The sequence below is a fragment of the Trichosurus vulpecula genome, chromosome 4, assembly GCF_011100635.1.
Source record: "Trichosurus vulpecula isolate mTriVul1 chromosome 4, mTriVul1.pri, whole genome shotgun sequence".
Taxonomy (NCBI): Eukaryota; Metazoa; Chordata; class Mammalia; order Diprotodontia; family Phalangeridae; genus Trichosurus; species Trichosurus vulpecula.
In genome coordinates this window covers 180759684-180782459 of record NC_050576.1, presented here as the reverse complement: position 1 = coordinate 180782459, position 22776 = coordinate 180759684, and the positions used below count along the sequence as shown (strand labels likewise).

The 22776-nt window shown below is 41.0% G+C and overlaps 2 protein-coding genes across 3 annotated transcripts in view; one reads left to right on the top strand and one right to left on the bottom strand.

Annotated features, from left to right (window-relative positions):
- The first annotated feature begins 771 nt into the window (after positions 1 to 771).
- CFAP97D1 (CFAP97 domain containing 1) lies at positions 772 to 6854 on the top strand. Its single transcript, XM_036758104.1, has 5 exons — positions 772 to 895; positions 2231 to 2301; positions 2652 to 2770; positions 5762 to 5885; positions 6798 to 6854. The coding sequence occupies exons 1-5, from the start codon at positions 772 to 774 to the stop codon at positions 6852 to 6854; spliced, it is 495 nt and encodes a 164-aa protein (XP_036613999.1).
- A 6179-nt stretch (positions 6855 to 13033) lies between these two features.
- The window catches only part of MPP3 (membrane palmitoylated protein 3), a 48411-nt gene continuing 38668 nt past the window's right edge, over positions 13034 to 22776 (bottom strand). For both annotated transcript variants that reach the window (XM_036756337.1, XM_036756336.1), the window contains one exon: positions 13034 to 13362. In XM_036756337.1, coding sequence (XP_036612232.1) covers positions 13186 to 13362 — 177 coding nt within the window. In that variant the 3' untranslated portion in view covers positions 13034 to 13185. The remainder of the gene's footprint in view (positions 13363 to 22776) is intronic.

Below are 22776 nucleotides of genomic sequence, written 5' to 3'. Positions count from 1 at the left end.
CTAATTTGGCTCTTTCTAGTTTTACTGTAGTCTCCCCTATATACCATCCAGTTAAACTGGGTGAATAGCTCTCGAGCTAAACAATTATAATTCATTAATCTCAATCCTGCCTTTTCCCATAATTGGGAAAATAGCATCCTCTAAGGTCCTTCATCCTAAGGGAGATGAAAACACTAGAGAGAATTCTGGTTTATTGTGTTCCAAATTACTAAGGACTTTACAAAGATTATAATGATTAAAAGGTTTTCTTTTTTAAAAGCGCCTGTCCCCTTTTTAACAAAAGGAAGATATTTTCTTTCCTTCCCTTTCCCAACTAAAAAGGACAAGTGAATTTGAAATTATGTGGGATCTCTTATTCCCACCCCGCATGACAAAACATTACTTCATAATCTCAGCAGTAAATAGAAACAGTTCACCTACCACTCATGATCGTTTTGGTGCTCACTGGTCTGCTGGGAACTTTACAGAAAGCTCTAATGTTCATTGTCTCATGACCTACCTGTGAGATAGACATCAAAAGAGATTAATTGTTATGCCCATTTCTCAGGCCAGGACACAGTAGCTCAGAGAGGTGAATGATGGGATACTATGACCCCAAGCCGACACAAACATGCCCTGTGGGTTTTGCAGCCCTCTTTCTTAGCAACTCAGCTGTGCTTTTCACTGATGTCACAACAGGTTGACTATGACAGTCATTAATGGGCAAAGCTAAGTAGACCTGAGAGTTAAGATGTCGGTGCCTCATTTCTGAACTGAGATTAGAAAGAGAAAATGAACAGCTCCTTAGAATACTTAGCATATCCTGCAATTGTTGCTAATCACAGACAAAGCACAACCTTTAAGAAGAAGCTGGATGTTGGACACCACGTGTCTCACAAGAACAGAGTGGAAGTAGGTACGTGTGGAGCAGAGGGTGTTTAGGGGGTACTTGTGGGTCAGAGGGTTTTGGCATCTGGAAGATGCTGAAAACTGCTGTCCTAGTTGGGGTGATGCTAAAAAAAATTAAAACAGTTCGTGACTTCAAAATGTCACAGGGCTTCTCAGACATGGCTTATGAATCTATTTTATTTGCCTGGGCTTCTTTCCAAAAACAAGGATTTGGTGAAGGGGGTTGGGGGGAGGAGGGGAAGAGGGAGAACGCACAGCAGTAAGTAGGTAATTAATGGTAGTGATGCAAAAAAACCCAATAAAGCGTTAAAAATATACAAAAGAAAGCAAAAAAAGTTCAGAAGGGACACAGGGCTATTTTATTACTGCTGTGTTAAATTTAATGCACGCTTTGAAAAAACTAGCAGAAGTACATAATTTCATATAGAACTAGTTTTGTTCCTATCTGTATACTGATCTTGTTTGTTGATGATTGTTAAATTCATAATAAAAAAGAAAATTTTTATTATTCTTTTATTTATTATCCTTTTTATTAAAAAAAATGCAATGGAGGCTATTAACCAAGCCCTCCTGGATTTGGTCAAGGAACAATGAAGGCCTGGGAATGCCTACCATGTCCACTCCTGTTCATTTCATGGAGATGATGGGGCCTGAGGCACTCGATGAAGGGAAGTAAATAAGAGAGAAAAGAAGATGTCAATGCCTTTATTTCTAGATTTGTGTGGGGTAGAAGTGTAAAAAAAGTCAGTTTTACAAACACCAAAAAGAAGTTTATCTGTGGGAGGGTTTCTTTTTATAGATTCTACCATTTCTGTCACAGCACTGGCAATCCAAATAATGTTGCTTTGGGAAATCAAATCAAACTAAATCTGTTTGGCCTTCTAAATATAAATTGATCTGTTTGAGTCTTCTTGTACAAAATGACTAACATGGAAACGTTTTACATGATGGCACATGTATAACCTATATCTGATTGCTTATTATCTCAGAAGGGGGAGGGGAGGGAGGGATGGAATTTGGAACTCAAAACTTAAAAAAAACCACAACTGTTAAAAATTTGTTTTAACATGTAATTGAAGGGGGAATTTTTAAATCACACATAATTTTATATATATATATATGTGTGTGTGTGTGTGTATATATATGTGTGTGTGTGTATATATATATATACATATATATATATATATAAAATCTGGCTCCAACCTTGAACTTTTCCTAAATCTGAAAGGGGGATATAGATATATAAGGAGGGTAGCTAACTTAAGAAATCAGTACGTCTATTCAGGTTTTGTAATTACAACTGTGATACAACAAATTCATTTATTTCATCCTTTTCCTCTAGCTAAGCCTACAGTTGATAACAAACCTCCACTGGCACATACACACCATATCTTAAAACTAAGTAAATTACAGGTATGTGATTTGACTACTCCCAGAGTCTCTTCTATGTCAGCTGAGATAGATATTAAACTCTTAAAGGGGACCAATTTCCCAGAACTTTGCCAATCACCAGTTGTCCAACCCCAAAGCATTTTAATGGTCCCTACCTGAAATAATTCTTCCCCTTCTAAAAATTCCATGTCTCCCAACTTTCATTTCCCTCTCAACTGACCCTGTTTCTTCCTCTGTCAAATGAGAGGAGCCTTTCTCTCAAATTCCCACTGTTGTTGCTACAAGAATAAATAAATATGTCTCTTCTGAACATAGTTCAGCTCCTGGGTACAGAAATGATGTACACATCATGGTGACATTTTTATTACCAGGGTGAACAAAAAAGAATTAATAAAATCGAATATGAAAACAAGCAACTGTGTCAAAAAATTGCTGATGCCCAGCGTGGTCCCTCCAAGGTGGATTGCTGGAACGAATATTTTTCTAAGAGGTATTATTCTCACTTTCCCTCCCAACACTGCCGTGAGCCTTTCCTCTGAATATCAGAATGAAGTTTAACTCTCAGGATTCCTGCCTCCCATATCTCTCCATTAACACGCCACTGCCAAAACAAGCTTCCTAATGCACAGATCTTACCAAGATTTGTTGCTGCTTAGGAAAGAGGCTCCCTATTTCAGTTTGGCATTTTAGCAAGCACATGCTGAGCCAAATTAGCTCCAGAGTCAATTGTTAAATTTTGGGGGTGAGCGTTTACACCTTAGAAATAGGCAAACATTACTAATCAGGACTTAATTTATTGTTTTATTTGATTGTCTAGATCAGGAATGGGTAACCGTGGCCTTGTAGGTCCTCAAGTGCAGCCCTGTTACTGAATCCAAACTTCACAGAATAAATCCCCTTAATAAAAGGATTTGTTTTGTAAAATTTGGACTCAGTCAAAAGGCTACACCTAAGGACTTAGAAGGCCACATGTAGACTCCAGGCCACAGGTTCCGCACCCCTGGCCTAGACTCAAGAAAGTGATGGAGAAAATATTAATAATGCAGATTAAACTTAAAAGTGTATTATATACATTTTCAGAGAGCCTGTTGATGTTAAACACTTACTAACACCCCTCTGCATTTAAGAGACCTTGATTTTACCCCCACATTCCTCTGTAAATATTGGCAGGCAATATTTGGCAGACAATTCTGTGCTTGGAATTCCCTTCTTTCACATCTCTCCCTGTTGAAATAGAACTCACTTCTACAGGGTGTTCCTAAAGTCTGGACACATAGGCAAAATGGCATATTTTCAAGAAATGAAATGAATGAAATTTTCGACAATACTTTAATTGGAATATTAACCAATAACATCTTCAATATGATTTCCATCATTTGTGATGCAAAGGTGGATGCGCCTTGCAAGATTCACGTGAACTCGATGCAGTAACTCCACATCGCCGTCAATTTTAGCACATTTATGAGTTCAATCAAGTGTGTTGCATCTGTGATTTTCATTGAGTATACCTTCTCCTTTAGCATATCCCCAGAAAAAGAAGTCAAAGGGGCTAAGGTCTGTTAATATTCCAAATATTTCAAAATATGCATTTTTGCCTATGTGTCCAGACTTTAGGGACACTCTGTCCTATTCAGAGCTGGAGGGGAACTCAGACACCGTCTCGTGTAGTACAGACTGTTGCCCTTCATTTTACAGATGAGGAAACTGAGGCCCAAGAGCTAAGCTATTGCCCAAGGTCACACAGGTCATTCAGTAGTTTCAGTCATGTCTGACTCTTCGTGACCCCATTTGGTGCTTTCTGGGCAGAGGTCCTGGAGTGGTTTGCCATTTCCTTCTCCAGCTCATATTACAGATGAGGAAACTGAGGCCAACAGGGTGAAGTGACTTGGCCAGGGTCACACAACTAGTGTCTGAGGCCAGATTTGAACGCAGGTCTTCCTGACCCCAGGTCCAGCACTCTATCCACAGGTAGTAAGTAGCAAAGCTGGGAGCTGAGACATGATAGGAACACAGACCTAGAGCTAAAAGGACCATCTTGTCCAACCCCATCAGTTTACCAAGTCTTCTGACTGACATCAGTGTACTTCCCACCATCTCCCCCAACCCTGCTGCCTCTTTTACCTTTAAGGCCCCTTCCCTGATCACCAGCCCCATTCCATCTGCAGCAGAAACAAATCTCTCCTTCCTCAAATTTCCCTGCAGCACTTAGTTCCTGTATCATGTTCTACTTGGTGTTAATCAGTCAGTGAGCATTAATTAAGCACCTACTGTGTGTCAAGCCAAGATACAAATAAAACTGCCCTCAAGGAGCTTACATTCTATTGAGGGAGACAGCATGTATAAACATGTACAACATGTACATAAAAGTATATACAAAGAAATCAAGGTAATTTTGAGTAAAGGGAGTAGAGGTGGGGAGGGAATCAGGAAACATCTTGTGTAGGATTGTGGCATTTGAATTGAGCTTTAAAGGAAACCGGGGATTCTAAGGGGCAGCGGTGAAGGTGGGGACAAGATGTGCAAAGACACGACAGCAAGATGGCTATTTGGGATCTTGTTTTGCACTCATCTTGGCCCCTTTGAATTATAATCTCTTCAAAGACAGAAACAGGACAGGTTCTTTCTCCCCTGCCATGTAGCAAAGGGCCTTGTGCATAAGAGTAGGTAATTAATGTTTCTTACATTGAAATCAATTAGGAGATTCATAGGATATGGATCTTGAGCTGGAAGGGACTTTGGAAGTCAATCTAGTACAACCTCCTCATTTTGGAGGCTAAGTGACTTGCCTAAAGCCACACAGGTGTTATCAGAGATAGACTGTAAACCCAGATCTGACCAGAGCAGCCAAAGGAAAGGCACCCTTTTTATTTTCTCTCATGGGTATCACACAAACCAGAAAGCTTTCTATACAGACAGGGAAACACAGTGTTCTGAAAACTGTGAATAGTATGCAGGTGTACCTGTACCGTTGGGTGCGGCAGAGAATTGGGCAGCTCAGGTTTCCATTAAGGCACTCTTACTAGGTTTGTGACCCTGGACAAATCACTCAACTTTGCCTCAGTTTCCTCACCTATAAAAAGGGGGAGTTTTTTTAACCTTTCTCTTCTACCTCTAAATCTATGTACCTATTTATTGTATGTGCTACAGAAGCCAAGATCCCTGACTCCAGAACCAAGGTTACTTCCACTGTACCCCACTGTCTCCCTAAGTCAGTACTACCAAAGTACCCAGTTGCTGGTTTTCTAAGAAGAGAATTTCCCTCTCATCCCATGGCATACACATTCCCCAGTAATCTTTCTAATCTAAAAATATGCAGAGGTCACAAGAAATGGCAGGTGAACCCTTTCAAGGCCATCCCACCCAGAGATTTCAAACTTCTTCACTCCTGACACCTCGGCCCAACCCAATAAGAATTTTGTTGTCGGTGTTATTTTTCACCAATCTTGGTATTCTGTGGTATGTTTTTTTTTTTCTCTTCCAGCTTAAACAGAGAAACTCGCAACAGAGAATTAGTGAGAATTACTGTAGAGAATCAAGGAATCCTTCGGAGACTTGGAGACCGTAAACCTCACTATGACCGAAGGGCATCAGAGATAGACTGGCAGGCATGTGGCGGCAGGGTTAAATGTATTTTGCTTTCTTAGACATACAAATTTCTTCCAGGTCCCAAGTGAAGAAAACCTCCAATAGGATTCCCACGTACCTGAGCTTAACACTCAGTGAAATGAAAAGGGTCACTAACAAGAAGGAAAAAGAAAGAATGAAACCCAGTCATCCACAAGGACTTTCTGGGACAGCTTCAGATAGTTTCAAATAACAGAAGCTTCCTTCACCACCTATCTTGATGCTTTTAACTTAAGATAGAACAGAAAATGTGGGTTTGGGAAGATGTGAGCAAATAGAACGGATGAGTGTACCTCCAGACTCACTGGTAGTGTTTTTCCTGTTGCTTAAAAGCACAATCATGAATTTTATCCCTTAATAAAGTGCTTTACAATTTGCAAAGCACAACCCTGTGATGTCAGTGGTACATCTTATCAAATCACGTCAGGATTATTAATGCCATGACACAATGATGCATGAGAAAGGTATTTCCCCTTCAAAAACAACTTAATAAGTGCCTACTGTGTGCCTGGCACTGTGCTAAACCCAAAGTAAAGATAGGTAAAAGACAGTCCCTGCTCTTAAAGAACTCACAGTCTTAATTAAGGGTGGGGGGTGGGGGGAAGGGAACAACATGCAAACAACTATATACAACTATGTACAAACAGGCTATAGACAAGATAAATAGGAAAAAATCAACAGAGGGAAGGCACTAGAATTAAGAGGGAATGGGAAAGGCTCCTGGTAGAAGGTGAGATTTCAGCTTGAGACTTGTAAGAAGCCAGAGAAGCCATACCCACCCAGGACTTAGGACCACAGCATGTCCAATTTCCATACCAGCAGGTGAACCAAGTTGAATCAAGCTGTAAATGCTTGTTCATTGACATAAATATTTCTGCCTTTTTCCCTTCAAGAATTCCAGACGGTATATAAGAAATACCACAAGATATCTTCTCTACAAAAAGGACTAGGTATGTCCCTGCTCCTTCCCTCTTTGCTTTAAAGCCCATGGTTTTCACTTTAAAATGCATCCATAAGTGATAAACTCCATAAATGATGGAGACTACAGAGAGCAGCCTGATAAGATAAGGTATGATCGGGGGGATCTAGAAAGACACGGCATGAATGAATTCCTGTTCTCCAAATTTCCACCATTCTTTCAATTATGCTGAAGTTATATTATAAACATGAGGCTTCTGGGACTGCCCAACAGACCATCAATTTGACAGAGGTCTTCTAGTCCAACTCTCCTTCACTGTACAGTTATGGAAAGTGAGGCACAAGAGTGATTAGGGTGACACAGGTCATATGAGTTAGTAAGGTGGAATTTGGATGTAGATCTTCTGTCTCCAGGGACAGTGCTCTTTCATTATTAGCAGTGATTACATATCAGGTGGAAAGAGACAAACCAATAATAATGAATATTATCATACTGGACATTTTCCTAGTGCTTTAAGGTCCACAAAGTGCTTTATATGTCACATTCAAGATAGAAATATAAGTTTAGATAGATATAGATTTGAGAATTATATCATTCAAATCGCACAATCTTGAGAAGTGTAAGTTCTACAAAAAAGGAAACCAAGGTTCAGAAAGGGTAAGTGACTTTCCTATGGTCATACATAAGTGTTAGAGGTGGGCTGTGAACCCAGGTGGTCTTTACTTCAAGGCCACCATGCCATAAATAATTGTTGTCCTATATAATTGATGGTTCTTTCTCTCTTCCCTTTCCCCACCTTTTTTCCCTTCTTAATAATTAAAAGAAATATTAACATGGGGTAAAAAACCCAGAAAAGGCTCGGTGATCTCAAGTCAACACGGATTATCATGGAACTCCTAAATGGATGAATGACTGGATCTTAAGAAGCTACAATAAAACTTGGCACATGAAATGAGTAAGTTACATTATATTCCTTACCTGAATCTAGAAACAGAAATGGAACCCACCACCAGAAAAAAAGATGCAAGCACATTTTTATTGTTTTTTTTAAACAAAGGACATTTCACACTCAGACTTTATCACCCTTTTAGACACAGACCAAAAACAAAATGAAAAAAAGTGATCATCAAGCTACAAGTTGCTTTCTCCACCCCCCCCAAAAAAAAAACCATGTGACAAAACCAAGGTTAAAAAACCAACAACACGTGGAACAGATGTCATTTTTTAAATTCTGATGATATACAAAACTGGAAAAAGAACCTCTTGTTTAAAATCCCAATACACAGAACAAGGATGTCCACTCGCACCTGCTGCAGCAACAGTGAAATACTCCATTAACTACGATGAAAATGCATCAAAGCAAATTGAGACCACAGTGCATAGATTTTATTGCTGACCATACAAGTCGGCATATGTGACTTTTAGAGAAGGGATGCTTTGACATCCCCCTATTTATTTACGGGGTATACAAATTATTCTCTGTTTCTTGAATGTCATTGACCTGATGGGACACAGAAATATTCTCCTTGTTCATTGGCTCTGAACTATATCTTTTGAGGATGGCCATTGTACTTATTCCTAAAAAGTCTCACAGTTATTAAAAATATGTCTAAGAGATACTATGTGTGGTCACCCACTCATGCCCTCAAGGCTGTGACAAGGCTAACCTGGTAGTTGGAAAATTTGATTTGAAATGAATGTCTTCAAACATGTATGTATTCTAGTGTGCTGGGGACAAAGCATAATTTGTGACCACCTGGCATAGTAGAAATATGATGTGATTAATTGGGGCCTGTGGTTAAGGAGGTTGCTATGCAACAAGGTAAACCCCATCCCTATCCCCAACCCTACCTCCAAGATCTCATTGCCTGTCTTCCTGGTTTGACAGCCAAGTATAATTATCTATTATGCCTTAAAAGGTGGCAAATAGAAACAGGCTACTCAACTATACATAAGAATCCCCAGGGATATGGTAACTTAGAAAACCACATATTTACATTATCTATGTTCTGTTGTATTTTTATTTGTTTTCTTAAATATTTTCCAATTCCATTTTGATCTGATTTGGCCCAGTGTTGTGGTGCCATGAGGGCAGCCAGCCTCCTGTTTGATACCTCTGGTAGAGTAGATAAAGAACTGGCCATCCTTGGAGTCAGCTGGGTTCAGGGCTGGCTTGTGACACATTAGCTCCTGTGATCATAGTCAAGTCTCTTAACCTCTCAGTGTTCCCGCCCAACTCTTTTAAGTCCATATTCTCCACCTCCACTCAGGATAATTACAGCCAGTGGTAGGCTGGTAAATGTTTAACAACCAGCTCTTGAGAAGAAAAAAGAAAGTATGCCTAGGACATACTTTTAATCTGCATTCTTAACATTTTCTTTATCACCTTCTTAAGTCTAGACAATCAAAAAGCAATAAATCAAGCCTTGATTCGTAGCATGTGCTGATTTCCAAGGTGTAAATGCTCACACTGAAAATTTAAGCCAGCACTCAGAGCTAGTTTAGCGCACTCCTGAAATAGCCAACATTCACATAGCACTTTGCTTATGCATCTCATTTGATCCTTCCAACATGAAGTAAAGAGGGTACTATCATTCCCATTTTAGAGATGAGGAAGCTGAGGCTGAGACAAGCGAAGTGATTTGTTTGCCTGGTGTGTTCCACAGCCAGCAAGTGTCTGCCAAGGGGTTTAAACCCAACTCCACATCTGCTGCTCACAGCCTCTTGTTGCACTAGCCTGCCTCCCTTTTCTCTGTTGTTTCCCTCTTAGGATCCTAAGGAACATAGATTTAGAGCTAGTAGGGACCTTGGAGGTTCATCTAGTCCAACCCACCTGTCCCCTTCATGTTTGACAGTTTAAGAAACCGAGACCCAGAGATGTCAACCTATTTGCCCAAGGTCGAACCAGATGGCAGAGCCTAGATTGGACCTCAAATAGTCTGATTCCAAATCCACTGCTCTCCCCACTCACTTTGCCTTCTTATAAGAAAAAAAAGAGTTTAAAAAAATTGCAGTTGGTAGAGTTAACTTTTCCAGGGTCTGTTAAGTCACTGCTAACATTCCAAAACAAAATAGGGTTAACACCTTGCCTAGTTTGGAATCCTCCATTCTGCCCCACATAATTGAGAGCCTTTCAAGTTCAATTCAGTTCAACAAACACTGAATTCAGTACTTCTTATAATGTTCCAGAGAGGTAAAATGGATGAACCGGAGAGTGAGTCTGAGGTACTAGTGAGCTTGAGTGTGGGGCAGTGGCCAAGATTTGCTTGGGGGCCCAGAATTTAAATATACTTCCTAATTATAAAGCGGGTTTAGCTTTTGGCCCCTGGTCTCTAAGTCTGTCTTCAACAAGTGCTGTATGAGATCATAGGGGACTCTGTCTTCACATCGACACTCTCTTTGGCCTTTTAAAGAAGGACCCATTTAGTGTTTTCTAATTCACATACCTAATAATACCCAAACGGTTGCCAAGAAGACTTTTAAAAAATCAGGCTATTTTATTTGTAATTGTAAAGACGCAAGAACAACCTAAATGTCCAACTGTTGGTGAACGGCAGGACAAGTTGTTGTATGTAATTGAATAATATGCTGCCGTGAAAAATGACCAGTATGAGGAACATAAAGAAATTTGGGAAGACTTATACAAAGTAACACAAAGCCAAGGAAACAACAACAAAGAAGAGCAGTGTATACAGTGATTATAGGAAAAGAAAACTATCTCCATAAGTAGAAAGAATGAGCAAAAAGTACAGAAGAGAATATAGAGGGAGAAGCTAATAAATGGCTATCGTTATATCGTATGTAGAAATTTATTTTTAAGTATAAAGAGTTGTAAATGTATTTATATTTGTTTCTGTCCTTTTTAAAAGTTAAGTGCACAATAAATTGTTTAAATAAATATATTTTTAAAAAATAACCAGGCTCAAAAAAAGAGACTATGCTATTTTAGGATTTTTTTATATAAAATGCTGGGGGGTGGGGAATCCTTACCTTTTATAGGCAACCAAAAGACACTACATTTAACACACTGTTCATATGTATTAACACACATCTGTCAAAAACAAAGGTTAGTTAATTTAATTATTGTGTAAAAATAAAGAGAATGGGGTTGAAGGAAGAAGAACCAGGAAAGCAATACACACATGTAAAGGGCAACAACACAAAACACTACCAGCCCTGACTCCAGCGGACTGGTGATGAAATGCACCTGCTTGCCCCTCTTTTAAAGAGGTAGATGCCAGCCTACAGGTGCAGAAGGAGGCATACTCTGCCTATGATGGTCAGTGTGTTGGTCTGTTTTGTTCAACTCCACGTCTGTTACAAGAGAAGGTTCTGTCAGTGGGGTGAAGGGTATCAGGAAGTGACGGCACTCTGACAAAAACATCAATAAAACATTTTAAAAATCGAGAATATAGCAGAAAATAACTCGCGGTTAAAAATAAAAAATACAAACCAGTAACAGCTGTTTTAGGATCTAAGGCCTATATGGCACTCTGACAAAAACATCGATAAAACATTTTTTTAAATTGACAATATATCAGAAAATGACTTGTGGTTAAAATTTTTTTTAAAAAAATGCAAACCAGTAACAGCTGTTTCAGGATTTGAGAATATATGTATGTAATTAGAATCACCACCGTTGTAGCAATAGAACATAAGAACTAGACATCCAATGCAGCATTTTCTTCTCATCACATGGATGGAAACTTCAGGAAATTTCTTCTTTCCTGGAAAAATTGTCTGGAATAAGGTACTCCTGTTAAGCATTTTGGAGAGAGAGCAAATGCGACAGCAGTTTGCAAAACCTAGCCCAAAGCAATAGATGCACAAGCCAGGCCACTGTTATATCCATGCACAATGAATGATGGAGTTGGGTGGGCCTGGCTGAAATGAGAGGTTTTAGTCCTAATACAGCAGCTTGTGCAGAGAAGAGCAACCCAGGTGATAAGGAAGTCCTTCTACTAGAAGAAACTCAATGAGGCTGAATTAGGATAATTACCTTTTCCTCTCTGGTTTATTTTACTTTTACTAGCTGACTGAAGCCCACTTGGCTTCTCATGGATAGAAGGGCCAAAAATGTTTGCCTCTGTGTTGGTTTCCAGCCATTTTTTTCAGTCTTAGTATTGCTGAGAAGAGTCCAGCAATAAATACCTCATTTATCTTTTGGCAGCCACAGTTTCATGGATTCATAGTCAAGAACTCAGAAGTAAGGGGGGAAGTGCTTATGAGAAGTCAAAAGAAAGTTCACAAAGTCCGTGCACTCAAAATTAGTTCATGTGTTTTATGTAGGGTCATATATTCAGAGTCTGAAGGGACTTTGGAAGTTATATGGTTCCACCCCCAGCCTAGAAGCTGAGAGTGACTTGCCCAAGATAGTGACAGAAGCAGGATCTGAATCTGGGTCCCTCTGTCTTAAATCCAGCACATATTCCACTGGACCATGATGACTCAAATAAGAGTCATCCTGACTCTTATTTGCATTTTAGACATGGCTGCCAACTTCGGGGAGTGAGGGAGGAGACAGAAACTATAATTTCAAAAATCATGGCTGACTAAGACCAATTAGGATGGGGCAAAGAGCCCTACTCATCTACTAAGTCCATGAGAAGAGAAGTGGGCACCCTCATTGCCGGGCATCGTTTACTGCAGACTCTTCCTGTCCTTGACATTTCATTGGTAAAGGAAGTCCCAGGTGAAGGGATTCCCTCTTCTAATGCAGATCTGCACCTTCCTGCAATTTAAAGTCTTAGAGAATCCTTGCCTTGAGGATTTGGAGGTTAAATGACTTGCCCAAAGATCAGAAACAAGACATCAACCCAAGCCTTTCTCCCCTGAAGGCTGCCTCTCTATACACTAACTACGCCATGCTATTTCTCTATATGCTTTAGTAGGAGAGGGAAATGTGTAATACCTTTTATTAAGACATCCACTCAAAATGGTTCTGATAAAGTTTTCTTGTTGAAAGGGCAGGAGGAATGCCTCTTTAATTATGTGGAAAATTCACTCACGAGAAACAGCTCCTTTCCTGATAGTGTTGAATAAATGAAGGGTGACCTCGTTTTCAAGGCTTAAAGATCTCTTGGCAAACTTAATTGGTTTAATTAAGGTTTCCAACTTAATTAGGTCTCTGAAACTTGAATGCAGACGGCTACTGAACTTTGGTACAAGGCGTCAGTGTCGACTTTTGTCTTTGATATTACCATGATCAAAACGAGTTTTTAGAACACCTTCATCTCCAGTGATTTCCCTGATCCAAAGGGGGCCAGGTTTGAATTTTTTAAAAAAGAAAAAGATAACTTCCCACTTATAAATTTCTTCTGTACAAGGCATTGATGATGGCAGATGTAGGCTCAAGGATAGAATTACCTGACCCAGCTGACTGGGACCCATTGAGAGTCTTTGCTCAGCTTCTCTAAGAGCCCTTTGAGTTCATTGTATGTACTCTGGAGATCCTCGTTCACCAAGACTGCATCCACCAAGTGGCCATAGTGCTGGTCTATGAAGGCTGCTGAGGAGACCATCTCCAGTTGCTCTTCACTCTGCAGAGGAAGGAGCTGTTATATCAGAACAGGCAAGAAACCATAATAATGATCCCTGCTAGCATCTATGTAGTGCTTTAATGCTTTACAATCCTTTAACTTTATCCTCACAACCCTGGGAAATAGGTGCCATTAACCCCATTGTACAGCTGAAGAAACTGAGGCAGACAGAGGTCAAGGGACTTGTTCAGGGTTAGACTGCAAAAAGTAGCTGAGGCCAGATCTGAACTCAGGTCTTCATGATTCCCAGTCTGCTGCACCACCTAGCACCTCCAGAGCCTGGAAAACATACCACACAAAGGCTACAAGGACTCCGTGCCAGACAGTGTAGCCTCCTATTTTTTAAGTTGCAAGCAGACAACCATGATATTTGAACAAGGAGCCTTTGAGGACCTTCAGCCCTCAGCTTCCTTTATAAAGTGTTGGAGTAGATGATTTCTGAGGTTCCTTCAAGCCCTAGAAGGGATGACTATGACTAAGCTTGAGGATCCACAAACAGGGGCAGTTAGGTGGTGAAATGGATAGAGCACCAGCCCTGAGGTCAAGAGGACCTTAGTTCAAATACAGCCTCAGAGCAGACACTTGACCCTTACTAGCTGTGTGACCCTGGCCAAGTCACTTAATCCCAATTGCCACATCCAAACAAGAGGAATTCATGAACAGAGATGAATAATAAAAATAATAATAATAAACTCATTAAGTTACTCACTAAGTTACAGAGATTAATAATAAAAATAATAAAACTCACTAAGTTACTTAACCTAAATTAGGTAAAGTTGGTCCACTACTATTAAGTGCCTACTTAATATAGCCAAGCACCGTGCTAAGTGATAGTGATACAAAGAGAGGCCAAAAAAAAAATCAGTCCCTATTCTCAAGGAGCTCACAATCTAATGGGAGAAGAGAGCTTGAAAACAATTATGTACAAACAAGATATGGATGGGATAAAAATGGAGCTGTCTTGGGGGGAAGGCATGCAGAAAAGCTCTGGAATCTGAGGACCTGTGTCTGAAGCCCAACTCTGACACTTAATACCTTAGTATGACTATGTGAACTGCTCTGGGCTTCAGAGTTTCCATGTCTATGACAAGATGGGTTGGATAAGATGATAATGGAAGTTCTTTCCAGTCCTAAATCTATAATACTTGCACCATGATAACTTGACACAAACTTAGTGACACATATAACTTCATTCAGACATTTAATGAGGCCCTTATGCTCCAAGCACTGTGCTAGGCATTGTTAAGGTTGTAGAGGTGTTAAAGGTACAGTCCCTGCCCTCAAATAGTTTACAATCTAAGAGGATTGTGCCCCTAGGGTCATTATAAGGGGAAGCTAGGGAATGAAGTGGATAGAGCACCCGGTCTGGAGTCAGGAAGACCTGAGTTCAGATACTTCCTAGTTGTGTGACCCTGGGCAAATCACTTAACCCTGTCTGCCTCAGTTTCCTCATCTGTAAAATGAACTGGAGAAGGAAATGGCAAGCCACTCCAGTATCTTTGCCAAGAAATGGGGTCACAGAGAGTTGGACTGGACTGAAAAAACTGAACAAGGGTCATTAGGAATAAATGTGAAGTAATTCACATAATTGGCAGTAAATAGCATTAAATTTATACTAAGTTAAATCGAGGGTTTCTGGGTTCACTTAGATGTCCCTGTATAGATGTACCTCTAAAACTGAGGGACCCTGGCACCTCCAGGAGGCAGAGAAGGGAAGAGGGGATAAACGCTTCTTCCTCCTCCCCAATTCCAGGGCCAGAAGTCTAAGACGTCTAAATCTATGATATTTGTCATGAGATCAGGCTACCAAGTGGGATTTCAGGACAAGCCATCCTTCATACCTAATCAAAACTCCCAATCTTTAAGCCTCGGTTTTCTCACCTGTAAAATGAGCACAAAATGCCAGTATCATTTACCACAAAAATTTAGAACTAGAAAGAACCTGGGAGATCGAGTCCAATCCCCTTATTTTACAGAAGTAGAAACTTGGGAATACAGAGGTTAAGCGACTCCCATTTACCTTCCTGCAGAATCTTCAAATTGTGGCATTTAGAACCTAGAGCAAATACCTTTTAAAAGCTTTGAGTTGAGGAAATAGACAGTGGCATGGTGAATAGGGAGCTGGCCTTGGAAATGTAAAGGCAGGGTTGAAGTCATGCCTCTGATGCACACGTGCCACATGTGTGATCCTGGACCTGTCACTTAAACTTGCAATGCCCAGAGCATGGCTCTAAGACCCAAGGTCACATCCATACCATGCTTTTTTGTCTTTATAACCCCAGCTCTTAGCACTGACTGGCACTCGATAAAAACTTCTGTATTTCCTGATTGATCATTGAGGAAACAAAATGTTCGAAGAAGACATGCCACAAAATAAACTCCTAATAAACAAACTTCTACCCCACACAACTGGGGGCAGCTAGGTGTGCCATAGCACACAAAATGCCCGGTCTAGAGTCAGGAAGACTCTGAGTTCAAATCTGGCCTCACTTACTAGCTGTGTGATCTTGGGCAAGTCACTCAACTCTGCCTCAATTTCCTCATCTGTAGAAGGAACTGGAGAAGGGAATGGCAAACCACTCCAGTATCTCTGCCAAGAAAACCTCAAATGGGGTCATGAAGAGTCAGACATGACTGAAAAACAACAACAATACAACTTACACATAGAGAGAGCTGAGTGTAGTGGATAGAGAATAAAACTAAAAGTTAGGAAGACCTGAGTTCAAGTCCCACCTTTGACACATAATTCCCCTGTGTAAACCCAGGAAGTCACTTAACCTCTCAATGATCTTGGCAAATTTCTAGATGTGTTCTTAACCTGGGAACTGTAAATTTATTTTTTAAAATATTTTGATAACTATATTTCAATATAATGGATTTCTTTCATAATCCTATGTACTTTATTTTATGCATATAGAAACGTTTTTTTTCTGAGAAGCAGTCCAAAGGCTAAACCACATTGCCCAAGGGGTCTGTAACACAAAAAAAGATTAAGATTCCTCTGGTATAAGATAACAAGTTAAAGAGAAGGTGCCAACCAGGATCCGTAGAAGGATTTTCCTTATCTGGGAGTTCCCTTGGCCAGCGAAATCACATGTGTATATCCTATTCCTATAACTGATACACAATTCAGACTCTAAGGTCAGTGGGGAAAGGTCAGAACCAACTTAGAGCAAGTCTTTGACTTAGAGCTCCTTTTTAATAAAGACACGGAGAGCCGCTTGCTTCTCAAATCCATCTCTGCCCCCCCACCCCCCACCCCCGATCTCCTCACACCCTGATCTTTGCCACTGTACAGATGAGGGAACCAAGAAACAGAGAGAGAGGTTGTCACTTGGCCAAGGTCACGAAGGTAATATTGGTGGGAAAATAAATATCTGAAGGGTAAACTAATTCAAAGCAGTTGAACACATTAGCACTTAAGCATTTATGGTAAAATCTCCCTCCCTCCCTCCCTTTTGTAGGGCAGCAGCTGTCTGGTAGGCAGAAAAGAATTCCACAGCTCTCACGAGTTCAATTATTTATGCATATGACATCTATATATGCAGCCTTAGTCTCTCTCCTGAGCTCCAGTTCCTCTTCATCATTTCAAACTAAATGTTCCGTTGACATCTCAAACTCAACACAACTGAAGCAGAGGTCATTACTTTTCAAAAACAAAACCAAAAACCATCTCTCCTCTGAACTTCCCTGTTACTGAGGAGAGCACCACCATCACTCTAATTACCAGGGTTTACAGCCTAAGGATCATCCTGGACTCTTCCCTTTCTGTCCCACAAATCTGATCAGTTTCCAAATCTTGTCATTCTTGTCTCCTCAGCATCTCCCCATTACGTCCCGTTCTGTCCATTTACCCAGCCATCACCATACCTGCGACCCTCATCACTCCTCACCTGGAATATTACAAATAGCCTTCTATGGAGACTCCCTTCCTCAAGTCTCTTCCCATTCCAATCTATCCTCCACAAAATCACCCCAGTGAATTTCCTAATTCCTAATTCACCTCTTGACTCAATAAACTCCATCAGTTTCCCTGTTCCTTCTAAGATCAAATGTAAACTCCTCTGTTCGGCACTGAAACAGTTTCTAGTCTTCTTACATGTTACTTCCCTCCACACACGCTACAGTCTGGCCATATTGGCCTATTTCTTGTTCTTCACACACCACACTTCTTTGCTTTGGCTATCCTGCTTGCCTGGAATGTTCTACCTCCCAGAATCCCTGATTTCCTTCAAGACACAGCTCAAGCACCATCTTTTTGTAAGACACCTTTCCTGATCCCTTCCACTAGTGAACTTTGTATGCATCTTAGCTATGGAATAGGATGCAGGAGACCCATTGCCCAATGGCAGGTAGGGGATTCCCCCATATTTGTCATCTTGAACCCCTGGAGAACTGTAAATCAGTGACTAAGAGGTTAGCCTCTATGCCATCCTAAGGGAAAGAAAAGAAGTCATCTTGCAAGAGTGGTGAGATCCAAAAGAAGAAAGTCGAAGCAAGAATGAGAGCAAGAAGCAAACAGGCCAGTCAGAGGGAGCAACTATGTCAGCCTAGGTGCTGATGAGAGTCGGGGTATCCTCTTCCTGTTGCTTGACTTCATTGTTGAAGAGGGCCAATGACATCACAGGTGATGTCTTGACTTGTGCGTGAATTGGATTTAAGTGAGGCAGGGCTATACAAAGTCATCAGCCTCACTCTCTTTTCCAGAGTTATCTAAGTCAAGTGGCAGGATAAAAGTCAAGGCAATGGGCGATGGCCTTGGATGCAGTGGATGACCTTGGCATCTTCGATGATATCTGACCAAGCTCTAAGTGCTCCACAGCGCCAGCTTCAGCTGCCTTCATGGCTACCTCTTTCAGACACCTTCATGGCTGTTGGAACAAATTGTTCTCACCCACCCATTCTGCCAAGGGGAAGTCTTGCTTGGGATAGACATCCCCCTAACTCACCAATGGGTTTGAGGCCTGTCCATCTGCCAAGATGGTTTACTGTGGCCCCTGTACATGCTACGGCTTCTTGGAGAAATGAACCATACTATTCTTAGTGGAGCAAACCAACTGAGGAAAGGAAGCTGGGATGCTAAAACGAAGACTGCAAGGTAATATGGAAAAGGCGGAAAATAGCTAAAGCAGTTCCTGCTACCAAGAGCAACACTGGTGAATCGGTGCTTTCCCATCCTTTGCGTCATTCATATTCTCTCCAGGGAGAGAACTGAGCTTGTTTCCCAATCCCTGTTTCTAAAGAGTTTATTTTGCTTTCTCTTTTGTGGTTTCTCTGAGATAAAGTGGTTAACCACTGAATTGCTGGGTTGTATATGTGTGTGTGTGTGTGTGTGTGTGTGTGTGTGTGTGTGTGTGTCTGCTCAATTCTGGCAGAGGGAGAGATAACAGGTGGTAAAGTATCCAGGAGAGAAATGGATAGATTTTTATAATTGTTGGGACTTTCCCAGAATGGGGGCTCAGAGCTGTATAGAAGAAAGAATGATTGATTCACATTTTTTTATAGCTTCCCAAAAGCAAAGAAAGAAAAGATGGATCCAGGCCAGTTCTAGATAAAATTAACTTGGCAGTTTCTGGTGGAGGGGAAGAGTGAGCCATTTGGGAGCCAGTTTTGCTGAGTTGGTAGCCTCAAACACCCCTTCTTTCAACCCCTTCTTTCTTTTCCCCGGGAAAATTTGAAAGTAAACCCTTTCCCTAAGGGGTGGAGCTAAGGGTTTTTGACAAGAGAGAAAGGGACCCCCGAAGGGAAGAGCTGGGGAAGAGTGTTGCTGCCCACATCAAGGTGGGGTTGGAAAAGGGAGCTCAGATGAACTCTTTCCCTATTTTTCCTCAAAGCCCCCAATTCAACAACAAAAACCCCTTAAAATTATTTAATTTTATATGTGTGTGTCTCATTATGGTATTGAGTTGGTCATGTCTCAAAGGCAATGCCAGAGAAGAGCATGCTCTGGAAGGTATTACTATGTTAGAAAGGCTTTGAGGATAGTCCTAAAGACAAATCATAGCTACTTTCTGAGGACCAGCCCAACTAGGTAGAGAGTAGTTCATCATCTGTAGGCTGGTCATTTGGTGATGAATTCTTTGGCCATGGAAATCCATGAAATAAAGGTAAAGACAAAATGGCTCTAGTCCTATAAGCCCTTTTGACTTCCCCAGTAACTGTGGCAGAATGATGGAAAAGAAGATAGGTAAGTCAGTACTAGTCCTCTGCTCATCAGGGATGGAGGTTGGGGGAAGGGAATAAGCATATAGTGCCTACTAAGTGCCAGGCACTGTGCTAGGTGCTTTTACAAATATTATCTCATTTGATCATCATCCACACAATAACACCTACTCCACACAGCTGCTAGCCTTATGTATGCTAGCTATTACATATGCATCTGTTGTCTTGCCTTCATAAGCTCATTGAGGGTAGGGACTGTTTCCATTTTAATCTTTCTTCCCCAGGACTTAGCACAATGCTTGGCACATAGTAGATGCCAAAGAAATGCTTGTTGACTGGTTGATTGAGTTAAGGATATATGAGTTAGTTCAGTTTGTTATAAGAGTACAATGACTTCAAGTATCTCATGGGCCACCACTGGTCTTTCAGTGTGGTTGTAGCTGAAAAGTCCACCCCATTCCCCATCCTCCTCTACTCTCCCCACCCCACCCCCTGCTCTGGCCAATCCCATCACAAGACCTTCTACCCTTATCTATACCCACCTTTAAATCTTGGTAGAGCTTGAGCTGTACCAGTATAGCCTTCTTGAACCTGGGTCACCCCCAGTCATGCTTTAGCATCAGCAAGGGGCTTTAGTGGCGGGAGTAGGACAATAAAGGGATGCCATTTTACAGATGAAAAGACTGAGCCTGAGAGCAGATAAGTGACTTGATCGTGATCACACACCTTTAAATGTCAGTAGGAGAATTCAAAGCTAGTTCCCTTATACCAACATAATGAGAAAACTCTCTCTGCCAACAAAGATGGGCACCTCCTCTTCATAGGAAGTTGCCTAAAAGCATTAAGAGGTTAAGTGAGTTGACCATGGTCACACAGTTAGGGTTAGAGGCAAGACTTGAACCCAGGTCTCTATTCACTAGTCCAGGACCACCTCTCTTATGGAAAATAGAAGAATTAGAGTAAGTGAGGGGACCATGGCATTGAACTCACAAGCTGACTTCAAAGTCACATTTTATTTTCTCCTGAAGAAGTCAGTTTTTATTTTCTTTTAAAAGCATAGAATATCCTATCTGCCAGCAGATTCTTTGGTTTTTATAAAACTTTTGTTCCTTTCCCTTGCATCTTGTCATTGTTCAGTTACCTCCGATGGCTACCTCAGGTTGCAATTGTCTGCAATTCTGTTCTATCTACTCTTGTCCTTGAGGCATGTTCCCATCATATCACGTGACTTCTGTCTCATGGGATCTGGGAGTAGGTGAACATTGTCTAGCTAATACGGGGGATTTTAATCTGGATCCCTCCATGTGATTTCCAGAGATACTGTCTCTGGACTATCTCAACTCAGCCATATGTGAAAGGAGGGTCAATGATATCTAATAAACTTCAGTAAGACTTGTTACTTAAGATTCAAAGGATATAGAGAAAATCTCAGATAAAAAAAATGTTAGTGTTTTCATAAAGGAAAAATGCAGTAACTGATTGTGTGGTTGTACTCTGAAGTAGTCATAAGTACACTCTGTATGTGTGTTGTTGTTGTTTGTCCTTTGTTCTTGAAGAGTACCATGACATCGAGGAAGGTGATGGCATGACTTGCAAGTGAATTGGATTTAAGTGAAGGAGGGCTGTGCAAACTCATCAGCCTCATTTTCTCCTCCAGAGCCATTTGGGTCCAGTGGCCAGATATAGATCAGGATGACTAGAAATATCTCCTCTGTGTGTGTGTGTGTGTGTGTGTGTGTGTATGAGAGAGAGAGGGAGAGAGAGAGAGAGAGAGAGAGAGAGAGGGAGACAGAGAAAGAGACAGAGACAGAGACAGAGACAGAGACAGAGACAGAGACAGAGACAGAAAGCTTTCCAAGCAAATGAAATTTTGGAAAGAATATTTAATCAACTTAAAATGTTGAGCTTTTTAAAGAGCTTTAGAAAATAACTATGCAGAGAAACATGGCAAGACTGCTTTTGCCTCTCTTTTTAATCCTAGCTCTTAGCACAGTGCCTGGCACATAGTAGCAAAGGGAAGGGGAAGAGAACTACACTAAGTACTTTATAAATATGATCTTATTTGATTCTAACAACCCTGAGTGTTATTATTACAATCATTTTTGAGGACAACGAGGCAGACAGAAGTTGAATAATTTTCCTGGGTCGCAGAGGTAGTAAGTGTCTGAAGCTAGATTTGAACTCAGATCTCCCCGACCCCAGGCTCGGTGCTCTATCCACTGTGCCACCAGCTAGCTGCCTGTCTAGATGAAATTCTGAGAAATCTCTGCATCAAGAAAAATCTGGGTTTTCAGCCTGAAACATAGAAGACTTTAAGCCAAGTTTCTTTCCTTTGGGGTAGTAGGAGACCACATCTCTCTGTGCACATGTGAGGCTCTCTGAATGTCAGGCCTTCTAAGGCTTCAGGAATCAGATTCCTAGTCCTCTCCTGGGGTGCTAAGTGAAAGGATCCCCAAACACTAAATACTGCCTGGGAGTAAACTTTTAAAAGGAAAAAAAAGCATTTGAGGTGGTAGGACTGAGGTTAATGAACAGATCTCTTGAAATAGAACAGAACTGTTCTGTTTTAGCTAAGAAGCAAGGCATGGTGCAGTGGATGGAATATTGGAGTTGGAGTGAAGAAAATCTTACTGAAATCTTGCCTCTAGGGGCACCTGGGTGGCACAGTGAGTAGAGCACCAGCCCTGGAGTCAGGAGGACCCGAGTTCAAATTTGACCTCAGACACTTGACATACTTACTAGCTGCATGACCTTGGGCAAGTCAGTTAACCCCAATTGCACTGCCTTCCCCCCTCAAAAAAAAATCTCGCCTCTGATACCTCCTAGCTGTGCAACCTTGAATAAGTTTCTTGATTTCTCTGAGACTCAGTTTCCCACCTGAAAAATGGTAACAATTGCCTCACAGGATTGTTCAGATGCTCAGATGAGATCATCTACATGTGGGTCTCTGACCCTTTCTCTCCCAATAAATCAAGTTATTACTCCTATCACATGGAGTTTTAATTATTAGTTAACTTAAACGTGCTGCGTAAAAGTCAATTATCACCATTACGAGAACTGTACAGCTCCTGGCTTGTAACAACACTCCAATGACAGATCTGAGGAAGAATTATGAAAAAATTACCTTGCCTTTACTCTGAATTTTGTATTTTCTTATAATTGTACATCTTGTCCCTCTCCCCACAACAAACGATAAGCTCCTTTTGAGCAGGGATTGGTTTTTGAGCTTGGAGTTTAGGGTCTTTGTGTCTC